The sequence below is a fragment of the Centropristis striata genome, chromosome 17 (genome assembly GCF_030273125.1).
Source record: "Centropristis striata isolate RG_2023a ecotype Rhode Island chromosome 17, C.striata_1.0, whole genome shotgun sequence".
NCBI classification, from domain to species: Eukaryota; Metazoa; Chordata; class Actinopteri; order Perciformes; family Serranidae; genus Centropristis; species Centropristis striata.
In genome coordinates, this window is record NC_081533.1 from 23,378,376 (window position 1) to 23,394,952 (window position 16,577).

At 38.6% G+C, this 16,577-nt stretch overlaps 1 protein-coding gene across 1 annotated transcript in view; it reads right to left on the bottom strand.

Moving 5' to 3' along the window:
* Nucleotides 1-1,625: 1,625 nt before the first annotated feature.
* Nucleotides 1,626-16,577, bottom strand: part of m1ap (meiosis 1 associated protein) — a 40,411-nt gene continuing 25,459 nt past the window's right edge. Inside the window, exons 4-11 of the mRNA XM_059354415.1 lie at nucleotides 10,638-10,799; nucleotides 10,386-10,542; nucleotides 9,152-9,293; nucleotides 8,109-8,172; nucleotides 7,544-7,686; nucleotides 6,034-6,149; nucleotides 5,862-5,943; nucleotides 1,626-1,847 (exon numbers count right to left, since the gene is read on the bottom strand). Of these exons, the coding sequence (XP_059210398.1) occupies nucleotides 1,626-1,847; nucleotides 5,862-5,943; nucleotides 6,034-6,149; nucleotides 7,544-7,686; nucleotides 8,109-8,172; nucleotides 9,152-9,293; nucleotides 10,386-10,542; nucleotides 10,638-10,799 (1,088 nt within the window). The remainder of the gene's footprint in view (nucleotides 1,848-5,861; nucleotides 5,944-6,033; nucleotides 6,150-7,543; nucleotides 7,687-8,108; nucleotides 8,173-9,151; nucleotides 9,294-10,385; nucleotides 10,543-10,637; nucleotides 10,800-16,577) is intronic.

Below are 16,577 nucleotides of genomic sequence, written 5' to 3' on the forward strand. Positions count from 1 at the left end.
TTGGCTCAAGCCTTTTGACCTTTACTGAGGACAGAGAGGCTGCTGTTGTTCTATTTGAACAAATGTATGAAATTCACACACGTTGACTCTCTGAGCTTGTGGTGATTAAAAAGAAGAGAGAATCAGGACAGAAAGGAGACAGAGAGAGAAATAGAGAGAGAGAGAAAGAGAGAAAGAGAGAGAGAGAAGTGGGTAAAATGTCAGCGGGCAGAATATGGAGGTCCGGTCAAATTCTCTTGAGAGACAAAAGAATCGTTGTGGATGTAATCCGTGAATGCAGAAGTCCTGTGACATCACAGCGTCATGAAGTCAGTCGCTGCTGGGTAGTCACGAATTTTATACGGTTCAACAAGGAGGTGGAATGGCGGGAGCCTCATTAGGCTTGTGTGATGGGATGACAAAGCTCCTTAACAAGGAATAAATTAATAATAGTGAAGCTGGGTGTTTCTAACTGACCGATATGTGCGTATGAGCGTGAATCAATGATTTCATGTGAGCGTTACATTGTGCAGCAATTTCCAGTGATGTCACTACGTGAACTCCACTCGCCCTCTCTCGAAAATGTTCCTCGTCGCAAACCTCTCGGTGTGGAAACAGTCATATTCAATACTTTTTATCAGTTTTTTCTCGCCTCTGTTCTCCTTCCATCCACCCCCCTCACGCTGCCTTTCAACCCCCAGAGAGAGAGCTCGCTGTGGGGGTGAAGGAGAGCAGAGAGGCCCCTCTGTCTGCTGCTTTATTCTCTGTCTCATTAAAACAGTGGAGCTGTGTTCAGACCGGGGCTTAAGGGCAAAATGGAAATGGAATGTGCATATATGTGTTTGTCTGTGAGTCCTATACTACTATAGCTGCAGTATGTCTGCTTTATTGTCCCTGAACCATAACTTTTCTAACCGGTTTCTGCCTGATTTTTTATGATTCTGTGAGACTTTTTACACATCCTTCAATATCTCTCTGATCTCCTATACCACCCACCTTTTCTTATTTTTTCTCATTACTTTCTGTCCCTTCCCTCCATTTTTAACTCCTCCAGGCTTCCATTGTCCTGCTGTTTCCCTTCTTTTCATCTTTTCTCCCAATTTTCATTGTGTGTAATTTTAAAGTTTTGCTGCCTCAGCGAGATTCCTTTCTCTCTCTCTCTCTCTCTCTCTCTCTCTCTCTCTCTCTCTCTCTCTCTCTCTCTCTCTCTCTCTCTCTCTCTCTCTCACACACACACACACACACACACACCGGCTTGTTAAATTCAGATCTAGCTAATTCTGTTTGTGCGGTGAGGATAAATAGATATGAATTGAAGCATCAAAAGAAGCTGCCTCTGCCCAGAGTGTAGTGTAAAATAGTATGTCTATTCACAGTGTGCGTTTATGTGCAAATTAGTGTGTGTCTTTCCCTCCTTTACAAAGTCTTTAAAGCCTTTATGAGCTGGCTGATTACTCACAAACTTTACAATGGGGACCGATTAGCCACGTGTGTGTGTGTGTGCTGACTAAGCTGCAGAGGCAGGTCAGGATGCTGAAGGGTTTCACAGTGTGTGTTTTATCACCGTCTCTCTCTCTCTTTTTGTCACCTCCCTGTCAATGTACTGCTCTCTCGCCCCACTTTCTCCCGCTCAGCCCCGACTGTTCTTACTGTATCACCATACAGTCATCATCATCGTAAACTTCCTCCTGTCGACTAGGGGCCGGGGCCCGGCGGCTTCCACTGCTGCTGCTGCTGCTGAGGAGCATCAGAGCTGGACGCGAGGCCTTAGCAGGAGGAGGTCCCAGGGAGGAGGAGGAAGAGGAGGAGGGCAGGGGAGCCACAGTGGCCCTGATCTTGCTGTTCATTCCCAGGTGGCGGTTTTGTGGCTGAGAGGAGACAACAAAGAGACTTTGAAAAACATTACAATAAAACAACATAAAGCAACTTTTGTCCACGCCCTGTGGACAAAAGTGGTCATGTTTCAATGTGAACCCCAGTGTGCTAAAGATTGTAGCCCTTTTCAGACTGATATTTCAAGCTGCGATATTTACACTTGTTTTTCACCTTCAATCTGAACGTGCCAGAAACGTGATGGGGGGACCAAGTGATCCTGGAGGTAGTGACAGAGGTGTTAACTTATGCTACCTATACATCAGAAGACTTTGTAAATATTTGGAAAAGACTCCCGGAAAACTATCAGCTCACACCTGCTCACATTTAAAGACAAATGTTTAGAGCCTAGTCTCAGACTGAGATTTTAGACACACTGTGAAACTTGCAGGGTAACTATTTACAAGACTACAACTAGATTATTTTAGCATTTTTTCCCCATCATGCTCTTGGTAAAAACTTACAAAATGGAGGAGAAGCAGCTTTTGGCTCCAGCTGCTCTAGTGTGTGCAGTGGTTTGTGTTGAAAAAAACAACAACAAAAAGAAGAGAAGACGCCACAAAATGCCCCTCACAAAGCTGAAAAAGGTATTTTTTACAGTACAAATAGATATAAGGAAGAATAAAGGAAAGCAAAATTTAGAAAGGAATTCATGATATTAATTTATGTCATATTTTATTATAATTGGTTTAATTGAATTACATTTATCAGCTCTATCAACTTTAATTTAGTTAATCATACAATAATCATTGATTATTTATTACTTTATTATACTTTATTATTTATTTATGTTTACATTTATTTATATATATATATATATATATTTATAATAAATATATTTATGTATACATTTATTTATAAACAGCGCCCCCAAAACTCCCACGTGTGGCCGTAAATATATGACATCACTATTTTTATTTATTTTGGACTGAGCTTACTAGCATTATTGTGAGGTTACTTTTTCCTGTGGAAGTGGTTTTACTGGCCGGTCTAGAACCGGGGACCTTCCCCCGCTCATCTATTGGTTGGTGATTGTGTTACATCACTGCTACTTGCGATAATATCAAACGTGTTTAAATTAAACCCAAGGAAAAGACTGATATGAAACAGCGCAGATTGCTACCTTACACTTTATGATTGAGATGACGGGAGCGTTGTGACTCCACTAAAACTCCTAGATTTACAGTTTTTAGTCTGGGACTGTGAAAATCTTTTGGTGTAAGCCCAGCATCAGCGAGACTGTTTGAGGTGGGCTCAATGTGAACAAGCAGAGCTGGCAATTTGGAAAATATGTGATATATCATCAGACACACGCCTCTCAGTTGAGTCCGACAGTAATCAAATCATGTTCAGCCAAATGCAAAACAACTTTGTTTGAGTCTGTAGAATCTCTACAGTGAGAAAAAGCGCAATGTGCAGTTTTTCCACCATTATTGTTTTGAAGTCACTCGCCGCTGCCGTTGCTTACTGTAGAGATACTGCTGCAGCACATACATAAAGCTTGTTAAAGCACTTCAGTGGGACTTTTGTGGAAACGCAGTCTTGATTTGGCTAGCCCATGCATTTGTTTCTAGTCCCAGCCTAGTCTCAGACTGAGACTTTAGACAGACTTTGTAACTTGGAGGCTAGTGAAAAACAAATGTATTTTTATTACTATTTTTCTTTTTAAACACAGCTGTTTGAAGGATGAGTAGCGATGATTATTAGGTTAGGATATAAACTATAGGCCTACTACATATTTTTATAAGTTTATGAAACAATTGTTGTTGTTATTAAGGCTCGAAAATTAATTAACAATGACTGATGGAGAAGGGGTGGGATTAAATTAGTGTGTACCTCTTCCCACTCCTTTTTTGATATTAAGAACCTTTTAAAATAATGGCCATCTTTTTAGTTTTTTGGGCGATTTTACCAGAGGTGGCCAGCATCATGAGGAGATGATTTAAGCAAAAAAAAAAAAAAAGTGTAAATTTGTGGCCAAGGTTATAATATGTTTGATAATCTTGTGTTAGGTCATGCTTTCTATTTAGTGTAACATTATTAAATTCAGGACGACCATTTTGCTTTATTTTTACATGTTCGAAATCATTAAAACAATTAAAAAGATAAAACTTTGCTTGTGAAAATATGAACATAGACTCTGTATGCCATAAATTGTTTCATCTGATTCTGACAGGCGTTAAGAATAACTACATAGAAATAGCAAATCTTCCCAATGATGGTTGCATCTGCTAATGTTTGTCATAAAGGGGCATCAGTATTACACTGAGATATAACCATAACCAGTTAAAAACTCCTTGTAGCTGCTTAAATAGCATTTAAATAAGAAAGAAAATGGTGTCTTTGCTCAAATAAGAAAAACGACAAAAGGAAGAGTGAGATAAAAGAGAGGAAGAGGAGGAGGCTCTGAAGGAGGTGGAACATGTCAGAGATAAAGAATTAAAGAGGAAGAAGACATTAACAGGGCAAATACAAATATTATGGTAAGAGTTAAGAGTTGAGTTCCACTGCAGTGAATAAAAAGAGAGCGTGCCAAAGAACGGAACAAAACAAAAGCAGAGCTTCGAACATTTTCTCTGTGTTTTGCTGCTGTAGTGAACTATTTGCATGTCAGCAGTCTTATCAACCCTGGTGAGTCACACTGCCAACGGCTACACACTCTCAGGTCACAGTAGGCCGCAGTGGATGTCACGCTGAGATCTTTCAAAGTGAGACTCTAGCTGTAAAAAGGCTTAAATCTGCGTATATTATGAGTTATACTTCAAGTTCTGAGACATGTTAGGATCTTTTTCAGCACAGCAGCAAACAGAGACATTTTCAGTAGTTGAAATGTTTCCAGACTTCTGAAAAGACACTTAAACCTTTTGCGATTTGAATCCTATGTTATATTTAAAAGTACTGTAGAAGATCAAAAAATACCGCAGTGCTGGCATATTAGATAATTTTATCAGTTTCACCAAGAAAAATAAAACAAAAGCAATATTATCTGCCTAAAACACATAGTTTCTGTTTGTCTCAATAAGATCATCTAATCTCTTCCTGTATCAACATTTTAGTTTTGGCACCAGATGTACTGTGTTTAAGTACATTTTAAGATACTTGTACTTTACTCACAGTATTGACACTTAATACTGAGATGCAGTAACTTCATTTGAGAACTTTAGTTACTTTTCAGATTAAATGTTTACATAGAAAACATGTTGAGTTTATGAAATTTAAAACATGGTGAAAGATTAACCACTGGCTCCTTATCGCTTCATCTTGTGACTCTCATATAAAATCATTGTGTGGCACCTGTTAGAGGTCTATGAGGTGTTAGCAGTTTCACGAAAGAGACATTTCCTCTTTAACTTCTCACATGGTTTTTATTTTTAATTACTTATTTATAAAATCCAAAGTCCAAACAATGAATAAAATGTGTGTATCAGAACTTTGTCTTTGCTTATTTTCTCGCCCGTTATTCATCTATTAGGCACCATGGGACTAAACTACCAAACAGTACATTACAGATTGTAAAGTGATAAAAACTAGTTCCCCCTTACAATGCTACAGCAGAAACACTGATGCATCTGTATTATTAATATAATTTATTACAACATTACAGTTACTGGGGATAGTAGTTTCACTGCTTGTAACATTTCTGCATTTTTGTTTGAGACAGATTTTTAACTTCAAATATGTCAACCGCATGATGAAAACTATGTGCTAAGGATACTATTTTAATAAATTAAACATAATACATAAAGGGGAGTTATTGTGTGTGTGTGTGTGTGTGTGTATTTGTGCACTGAACGGTTAGTGCTGCCATCTACTGAGTAAGCACAGAAGTGAGAAGAGAGGAGGAAGTTGCATTAGTGAAGCAAACAACCTTAATGATCTTTATAAAAAACATTCTTCCTGCTTTATGTTGTCACATTGCTTTTGACTTCTGTTATCTACAGAGCAATTGTTCTTATTTATATGAGCAGCAGGTGATGACCTTTACTCTGCCATAAAGCTGCTGTGTTTACCTGCCGCGGCTGTCTGCTGCCTGAGGTTTTAGGTCCCTCTAGTGGCTGAAACTGGTCTCTGTGGGCTGCTGCTGGCTGCAGCCTGGAATCAACACCAATATCATGTCATTAAAACACTCCCATTACATCCAAAGATTGATTTGCATAATATTTTCATTGTCAGCTGCGTCACCTGTATGGGTATCGTGGCTGAGCGAGCAGGCCTCTGCTCCTGAGGTGCTGGTACAGGTTACTGCTCAGAGAGAGAGGGTTGAACACACACTCCTCATCCAGCTGAGTGAGACAACCCTGACACAGAAACAGAAATGTAGAAGTTGCAGTTGCTGTTTACAACCATTTACTCATATGAGATATGTAGTGAAGTCTGGCGGACTTCCAGAGGAACAGGAGAGAACATGGAGTTGTGGCAATGACAGCAGATAATGTTGCAAATAAGGATGTTGGGGCAAATAAAATACAAATTCTAAAACATGGATGTTTCACACACTTCTTGAACCGAGCAGCACAGAAGATCTATACAATCACAGCAGATTTAAAAGTTTTAAATTGAGCATAACTTTTCTTTACATATTCATATTATTAAAAGGGAATGGACAATGAACATTTGGAAGAAGAAGCTATTGATACAAAACCCTTGGCTCTGTACAATATTGATACTAACAGCTGTAAATCCATTTGTACTTGTCTATTGTTGTGAAATTTCCTAATAAAAAGATAATTACAAAAAAATAAAAAAAATAAATTGAGCATAACCACTTCAGTCTCATCTTCTATTCCTGAGTTATGGCGTTGAACATTGGCCAGATGAGTGTTTTTGAAGAATATTATAAATGACACAGTGAAACTGACCTTTTTGAGATAGAATGTCATCACTTCATTGTTTCCTCATATTGGATATTGGTATGAAATGTTGTTCTGGATTTATGGGCATGTTTTGCAAGGTCACAGGGACCTTGACATTTGACGTCCAAAATTGAATCAGTTCATTCTTCACTGTTAGTGATGATTGTTTGTGAGAAATTTAAATAAACAACCTCTTGCCATTTCAAAGATGTCACGTTTTATGTGTGCCGTCACGTCCATAGCAGAATAATAAAAAATTGTACTAATTTTAATAAAAAAATAAGTAGTTTAATTAACATATATAATGTGGTATAAAGTACAAAAATGCAACAATTTCTGAATCTCTGCTTTGAAAGTGAGCAGTGTTTCTGTTCATGGTTACTACAGTCATGGGATTCATATACAATAATAGTAAATACTATGTACAGGGTCGCTCATAAAGTTGGTCTAAAATATTTTTTACCTCTTTCCTTGAAATGATTGTGACTGTGATGTGATTAATTATTGACAGATAAAGTGTATATCTTCTCAAAACTTTACAAATCAATCTCTTCCAAACATATCACAATAATGAAACCTCGATTAACATAAGATTGTGTCTGAAAACAAAACTTTTTGGGCCATCGTGTATTTGTAGTGATACAACTATAACAAGGGTTTTCTATTAAAATATACAGTTCTATTGGTTATTCTCACCACTCAAGTACATACCAACTGTACTTGTATAGGTCTTGCTCAGACACTACTTTTTACAGAAACATTTTTATTATATTCAATTCCATTTCTGCTTTTGATTTCTACTTCTGTAATCTGCTTACAGTGAACAAAGGTCAGCTGACCTGTATAGTGTGCAGGGCATCGGCTCCAAGTTCCTGAGCTGAGCCTGGTAGTGAGCAGGGCAGCAGCAGCTCTCTGGACACCACAGGCTTCAGCAGGAGGGAGAGAGACGGGGACGGCTGGAGCACGTAGTGAGAATACACACCTGTGTGGTCACAAGCACACACACACACACGAGCACACTGTGTGAGCACACTCACCGGGACTCATCAGCTTTCAAATCAAATCAACTTTATTTAAAGAGCCCTTTAAGATAGCGTTAGCTGATACAAAGTGCTATACATGGCAGGACAGACCAACAATAAAAACAATAAAAACAAAGAACAAGCAAAAACAACTAAAACAAAGCGAGTCTCATGCTGGGTAAAAAAACAAAACAAAACAAAAAAACAGTAAATAAAAGTGGGTTTTAAAATTAATCTCAATTTTAAAATGAATCTTAATTTAAATAAAAAAAACACAAAGAACAAATAAAAACAAAAAATAAAACAGAGCAAAGGCTCATGCTTTACTTTGTCTCTTTCCCCACACACACACACACACACACACCCACACATACACACAGACCTGAGGCTCCTGCTGCGGGCCTCTGTGTGGGCTCCACCTGCAGCAGCAGGAATAAGTCACGACTCTGACGGAGAGAGGAAACAAATCGAACATCAAACACTTTGATTCCTTTGTATTTCACAGAGGACTGCTGAGAATGTTACAAGATGCACAAAGTAACCTAAAGAGCCAATCAAAGGCTCCAAATAAGCACAACAGGAAGTAGAGTGATGGATGTCGTATTGTTGTCACTCAAACTCTACACTAAATTAAACATAAGGTTACGTCAAATTACTTGAATATTTGAGTAACTTCTGTGGATAATGCAGTTATCAAGCTTGTAGATTTTTTTTCCATGACAATACTTATTTTTTGTATCTATTTCCATTAATTTGCTCTATTGTGCATAGATTACCATTTAAATCGTTGCCCATAAAGTTGGAATAATTTTGTTTTCAGACACAATCCTCTGGTAATTGTGGTTTCATTTTCACGTTTGGAAGAAATTGATTAATAAAGTTTTGAGAAGATATACACTTTATCTGTCAAGAATAAATTACTTTATCACAGTCATTTCATGGAAAGAGTAAAATATTTATATATATTTTTTAACTTTATGGGCGACTGTATTAAAACAGAGCATTCTTGCATTCAAGCATTCTTGCTTGTAGTTCTTTTTTTCTTTTTTTGTTAATGCAATATTATGTTTTGTTATATATTTTATGATGTGTTAACATAATCTATGAAAATTGTGGAAAAAATCTTGATTATTATTTATATAATTTAGTAAATTATTGATGACTATTACCATAATTTAGTAAAAATAAAGCTCTGTAGTGTGTTGTTTTATGTTAAAAAAATATTTTATGTCTACTGTTCAATTCTACTCATCTGGTATACATAATGCAAAAACAAAAACAAAATAAATAAAAAAACACCCAATTTTTTCTTAGAACTCTAAGATGTTAATATATGCAGTGATACATTTTTTTTAGAAGCTGATACTTCTTTTTCTCAAATTTACAAAGCTGTCGAAAATGTCTAAATTGTAAAGAAACACGCACCCTGAGTGTGTGGCACAGAGCGTGGAACAAGTTGTGGTTGGCCTCCATTTCATCCCAGTCCAGCTGCCAGCAGTTGGTGGGGCGGATCACCAGCGGCAGGCCGTACAACACACTCTCACACACTCCGTCTGCACGCAGAGTCCTAAAAATTATGGACACACAGTTTTTTTATCCAGTCAAAGAAAAAAACACACTGAGAGTGATCATCTGGTGTGACCGCTGTGAGTGTAGCGTCCAACATTTTTAATGACTAAAAAGACGTAAACTATCTTCAGTAAAACGCCGTCTGTATGCAAACACACAAGAATTCATCAGCAGCCGACAGACAGAGGATGACATCATCCCTGCCCAGGTCCATTTGTTAGCAGCATGACCGTCCTCCAGCTTCATTTAAATGTCACTGCTGTAAATCATGACTCATCAGTATGTAAAGCACGAACACACACACAGCACAATAAGTTTCAGACCGACTGGTATGCAAAACACACACACACACACACACACACACACACACACACAGGCATAGATTACATCCTTCTGCAGCTCCTGGATATGTAAAATGAATGCAAATGAGAGAAGAGGAAGAAAACAGTTCACCTAGGTTCTAGGATTAAGGACACTATATTCTGTAAATTACATCATCTGTGTTAGATTGTGCATAAAGACACATTCAGATGCATAAAATGACTTCATTCTATACTTTGTTTTGTGTTTGCTGGTTAGCAGAATATGTTTTTTGTCGTAACTGATAAATCATTTACAATTATTGTTTATTTTTTATGCCACATCCTTGGCCACCACTGTGACCATGTCCCATGAGTTTCTGCTTTCTAACAATAAAAACTTTTCCTCAAACAACTTAAGGAAACTTCTCGACTTCTTGAGTTTAAGCACCAAGTGATTTTTCTGCCCCCAACTCCAGCTGTGTCTTGGACTGTTCTCCAGCATCGGAGCAGAACAAAGCAGACTCAGATGTGACGGGACGGTTTCATCTCAGAAATATTCCACTATTCCCTGCTGTCAGAATGGAACCATTCATAGACAGGGTGGGGTTTTACTGGACACACACACACACACACACACAGCTGATGGAACATGCACACATATTCATACATGTTTCATCTCTCTAGACACTAGAGAGGAAAAACAACTGCATGAATATAAATGTTCCAAAAAAGCAATAATGCCAAATGATCATTTGCATGCTTAATTTAAACTTTCATGTGTCTCTTACTTGATTGCTTTCAGTCTCGGCGGCCGGCTCTGATTGGCTGATCCCTTAGAGACAGGCAGGAAGTCCCTGATGCTCTCAGTCTTCACTCCCAGGTTGGGGTTGATTGGGATGAGAGCAGGGCTTATCAGACGCTCCTGCATGTCACACTTCACACACACTACACAGGTGATAAACGTCACAGAAACAGTGTGAATAAACATTGGGTATTACTGTAACACAGTACCACGGTTTGTTTGTGTGCAGTACCCGTACCTGGATTGTGATTGTGATTGTGCAGGGGGCTGGGCAGCAGGAGGTGGAGATGCTCCTTGTCTCCTCCCTGCTCCTGAAGCCACGCCTTCAACACCGTCTCCACCGCGAGCACGCTGTTTTCCACCTGCTGCAGGTCGACCTCTGTTCCCAACATCAGAGAATCTGAAGACAAACACACCATCCGATGAATTGTGATGACATGTGTGTGTCATAATCTACAGTTTGGAAAAAGAAGATGAAGAAGGGAAAAAAAAGGAACCGATGTGAACGCCCTCCGTTGATGCACCATATTCTGAATGGGTTTGTATGATTATGAAATTTGAGCAGTTGCTGTTAAGGGGAGACATTGCAGGTGGATAGGGTCATTTTTTAAAATCTTATCACCATGAAACCTCCACAGTTTGTTATTTACATAAAGACAATATTTTTTTGCATTACAGTTTTCCTAAATTGTATGTTTAGATATGCAATTGAGGTATTAGCTCATCTAATTTGCATATATTTCCAGAACATAAACTCCATATTGGATAAAGCAAATTGCAGAGTTATTATTTTTATTATGTTGATGCACAAGATTGAAAGATTGTTCTAGAAGGAAATTGGGATATATCCTTTTATCATTTCATTAATCAGAAAATACTAAAAGCCATAAAAAAAACATTTTTGCCATGTTTTTAGGAACAATTTTTTGAGAAAACGGCCTTTTAAGATTTCACACATTATATAATTTATTTTTTTCTTTTCAATAAAAAAAAAGTCTATATATTTTATATAAACATTGGATCTACTTCATAGCCACAATATAGAACATGTAAACATAATATTGTGCAGGAGAGTGGGAGCTTTCCAACGATGCCGTTAGGACAAGGTTTAGACTAAATTACTATACACGTTGCAATTGGACACTAACTTTTAGTGAATTTAGGAGAAATCTACAAATAAAAGTCAAATTACCACCTCAATGTTTGTTTTGGATGTTTTCTTTCCAATATTCTAAAAGAAGACATGTTATGGGAGAAAAAATGCCTAAAACCTCAAAATTGACCAGTGCATGAAAAATGTGTTTTGCCTGTTAGTATCTTGGGACAGGGTTAGAGTTTTTAAAAACCATTACTGCTCAGAACTTCCAACAGATCATGAATATAACAGCAACATCGGTCTCCTGCTTGGGGTTTGTTTGATTGAGGAATATTTTGATTAAAGATCTTTTCTAAATCCATGGCATCAGCCGCTGTAGTAGAAATTCAACTATTTTCATGTATGACCACTAGGTGGAAGCAAAATCCCAAAAATTCAGACTGTTTGAACCTGGTGACATCTGACGGCTTTAGTGTCTCTGGATCATTGAAGAACCTTCTTAAGCTTGACTGGATGAGAAGGCCTGCCACTGATTTCCTGATAGGAAGAAGTAAGGCTGCATTTTGGATGTGAACTGACTATGTAGAGGAAAAAAAAGGCTGTATAGTGGTCTATTTTTTTTCTGGTTGTTTTAGTTAATGTAAATCTCTCCCTTCTCGCATTTTGTGTACAGTACACCTTATCCCATTGGATAGAAAGCAGCTGGCCTGCTTTCCTCTCTGACTTCCACTTCTCATTACAGAAATGAAAAGACACCCTATGGACCTGCCCCACCCTCCTCTCCTACTCTCTCTCTCTTGTTGTCCCCCACCGTCCATTTATTACTGCAAACTAGACACAAACCTTACAGAACGCCCCTCATCTCCCTTTCCCTCTATCTGGTGTTTAATACTTAATGACCCATCAGTAGATAACTAATGGGACTAAAGGGAGAGGAGAGGATCAGGAGGCACTGCGAGGGAGCGAGGGAGGGTACAGATGGAGGAGAGGCTGACAGAAGGGGGGATAAGACCGAGAAAGAGCACAGAAGATGGATGAAGAACAGACAAAGTATTTAAACTCTCCCTGCCAGGAACTTTTAGAAAGAAAATGAGAAACTTTAAATTCCTAGAATAAAATATGTCGTTTCTTCTTTCATCTGTCAGAGGCTGCTACAGTACGGTAGCTATTTTTGGTTCTGGGCCAAAGTTTCCAAAAGTGCTTCATCCAGAAATAAGTACTTCATCTGAGGGGGAAAGAATTGTGTTTGCTCAGTTTTTGCTGATGGACGTTTGTAGTCAGATCCCTGCTGAGGGAAGGGAAGAGAGAGAAAGAGAGAAGATTAAGTGGGTAACAAAGCAGTTACTGATGGCACTTGTGCTTTTCAAATTCTGCTTTTATGTGTCAAAAAGGCGTACTGTAAAGTCAAGATACTTTGCTTTCAATCCTGACACATGCCACATAGCTCTTGCTCTTAATACGGATTAAAGAACTGGTGTGGATTCTCTCATCCTTGGGATCAGCGGTAAAATAAGACCTGTGTCTTCTGTATATCAGCAATGCTGCCTCACACAACGAAGACAAAGTGAGAAAAAGTTTAAAGAATGAAGAACATGGACAGCCACAGGAGGAGGACAGCAGAAGAAGTGATCTTGCTTTTATGGAAATTGCTAAGGAGAGATGAGAGAACTATCCTGTAGAGAACAATAGAGATGGAAGAAAGCGAGTGGAAGCAAATCAATCGCCATTACTTTAGATAATGTCTGTCTGGGGAATAGGAATGGAGAGAGGAGGTGACAGAGGATGTGAGAGAGGATGGTAGAGAGAAAGAAATATGGAAGGTGGTGTGGAGAAAAAGAAAGTATAAATTACACAGAGAGAAAGAGCAGGAGGAAGGAAGAGAGAGTACAGGGAAAGATAAGATGAGACAGAGAGATGGATGGGTATGGTGAGTGTCGGAAATGCTCGTAATTAGACCATGGAGTGTGTACCTGTGTGTGTGTGAAAGAGAGAAAATGTGGCTTGGTATACTGGTGTCCAAAGAGCAGTACATTACTGACAGAGGATGAGGTGAGAATAGTTAACCTCAATGTGTGTGTTCGGCAAGTAGCTGGAGTGATGCGGCGCTGTGTGCGTCTCTCCGGCAGGCTTATCTGACTCCATGAGGAATGTGTTTACACTGCTCAATCCTCCCACAGATGTCTCTCCTTCTCGCTCTTTGCTGGGTTCATTAAGTGTGTGTTTACTGTAGGTATGCAAGATAACGAAATACAAAAAAAAATCAATCATGTGTTATCTCTCGCAACACTATCTCTTCGTGCCTCTTGGTTTATATCCCTTCATGCTGCTCTGGTATAATAACAGATTAAGAAACTATTAACCTGAGCCAGACCGAGTGACCCGTCCCTCTGACCTACAAGTCTAATGTGCTCCTGCATCTCATTAGCATGACCTTGGTGCGTGTGTGTGTGAGTGTGTCTGTAAATGTGAGAAGATAAAGTGTGACACACATGCTGAGGTAAGGGTGCAGGGTGTCAGCTGGATTTCATTAAGCATGTGTGTGTCAGCATATGTTGTGTGTTGTAAATCATAAGTGCTTATGACTCACGTTTGACTCAAACATAAATACTTTAAACATGAATAAAGGGTGATTACTGCATGCATGAACATACAGTAGCACGTCTAAGCAGCTTTAAAGGTGCATGTATTTATTGCTTTGTATGGCCAATGGCTAAACAGATTGTAATGTTACTTAAAAACCGAGACCTTTTTCGGATTTTTATGTTATCCTATAAAAGTCTGTGGAGTGATCTCTATGTTAAGGATTTGGGGTGGTTTTGCATCCAAATGATGTGATGTTTATGCACACTCTAGAGTGCCTTTCCTCTCTTTAGCTCCCCCACAGCACCAACAGTGTAAAACACTAGCTAAAGTTAGCCAACATTAGTGGAGCCTGTCTGGCCAAACATGAATGTGACAGATGTTGAAAGGAAAAGCAGGCCAGTTCATGGAGCTTTTAGTTTTCACACTTTGTGAAAAAATGATCCAGAGCTGGCTTTCTTTATATTGGCATCTCTTTTGTTCGTTTGCATGTTTGCTTACAATATTGAAATGATATCTGAGTGGTCATGCTATTTGTCTAGTTTACCAAATTACTTCACCATCTAAAATTATCCATCATACTGACTTGTGTTTTTTGACAATGTTCATTTTAGCCACCAATAAGTGGTTAAATGGTACAAAGCAAAGGTATTCAATAAAAACTTTCTACCAGCAAAGAGAGAAAATGCAAGGCATGGGTGGGCGGCCAACTAGCTAACTGTAAGTTACACTAAAATTAGCAAGCTAGCTAACTTAGCTCTGCGGTATAGAGCTAGCATTGGTTGCTTTGTAGCTGATTAGGTAATAGCAAATGGATCAACATGATAATATGTGAACTTTGACCCTGACATCAACATGTTTGTCATGTACAGTCTTGGGAGTGTGACTATGAGCAACAGGATGCCGACTACTGTTCACTTAGTGTCCATTAGTGTCATTAATAACAAGAATCTTCTGACAATTCCATGTAATGCTTTAAACGTCTGTGTGAAACCTGTGCCATTTCAGTTATATTCTCTTTAAAAACAAGGCCCTGAAGCCTCTACGTCACATTTGTTGCACCACTGATAGGTTTCTGCCATTAGGATCCAACCAGTTTGGATCCTAATGGCAGGAACTGAGTACTTTTTGCTGACTCATCACATCCCTGAAAACACACATCCTTTCAAGGACTGCTGCTAATGCCTCGTCTCGCTTACTTTCACATTAGCATCTCCCCTCTGTCTCCACCTGCCTAATGATCTGAGAGCGTTTCCTGTCCTGATGACTCATTTATGTTTCCAGATGTTGATGCTCACCTCAGGCACAACAACCCATTTGGATATTTTGGCTTCAGTTGACACCTGAGTGATGCTGTGCGTCTGCTGCATTTTAGATTACATTTTGAGAAGGGCAAACAAATTTGTGATTCACCTCTACACACAACCCTTAACACAATTTGATTAGATTAAAATGTAATGGCTTCGACTTTTACTGTAATTTCCCTGGAGACATCCCTCTTTTTTGTTACACAAATGACTGATTAGCGTTTTCAGAGTAGGTTGGGTTATTTTGCTCACCCCTGCCAATGGGGTAGGGGTCTCACTTTTAATCTGAAAACCGCCTGAGGGGAAAGTTTAAATATTTGATCCTTAATGCTCTAAATGTTCTAAATTCAAAATTGTGTTTAGATTAGTTTGATCAAAGTAAATGTAAGATGGTATTTGTGGATTCTTTTTTGAAATCTGAATGACCCTGGCCACTTTATCTCTATATGTTACATAAACATAATGTATAAATCACTCTGGGAGATAACTACATCCCTTGCTGTCTGTAACAGACATTTTTCTTCCTCTCGGTCTCTTCATATTCTGTGCTATTTCTTTTCCCTCCCTGGCCCACGCCCAGTATTGCTTCCTTTTACTCAATGCATTAGGAAAAATGCTTCGTCCTCGTGACCATCGACCAATGTAACATTAGCCTGTATGGGGAAATTAGTGATACCGCGAGCACAAAAGGAAGCAGATCATTACTCCACAAATCTGTTTCCCCTCATTTAGACAAGGATCCGCTTTACCAGGTACAGATAATGGAAACTGTACTGTAATGTTGGGAAGCTTTTAACCATCACATTGTCTAATTACAATAAGATTATGGTGATGGAGTACTACTTTTTTTTAAAATTAGATTTTCAGCAATACAGCTAAACACATCACAGCTGGTGCAGCTGGTGGAAGGTTTTTTTTTTTTTTCAACTAAGCGTCCAAAAGACACATGTTATGGACCAAGATGTGGTCCATACCTCATGATTATAACTCATAAAAGTATATGCAATTAGAAAATCTCTCTTAATACACCAGATAGTGTTTATTATGCAATCCAAATAAAAATAACCTTATTTGGCACCAATGGCAATTGTGTGATATCAACCTACCACATCCCATGACACAAACTTCACAAAGTGCACATAAACATGAAGGAATCCGTGATGAGTCTGTGGAATTTCCCTCTGACATCCATGAT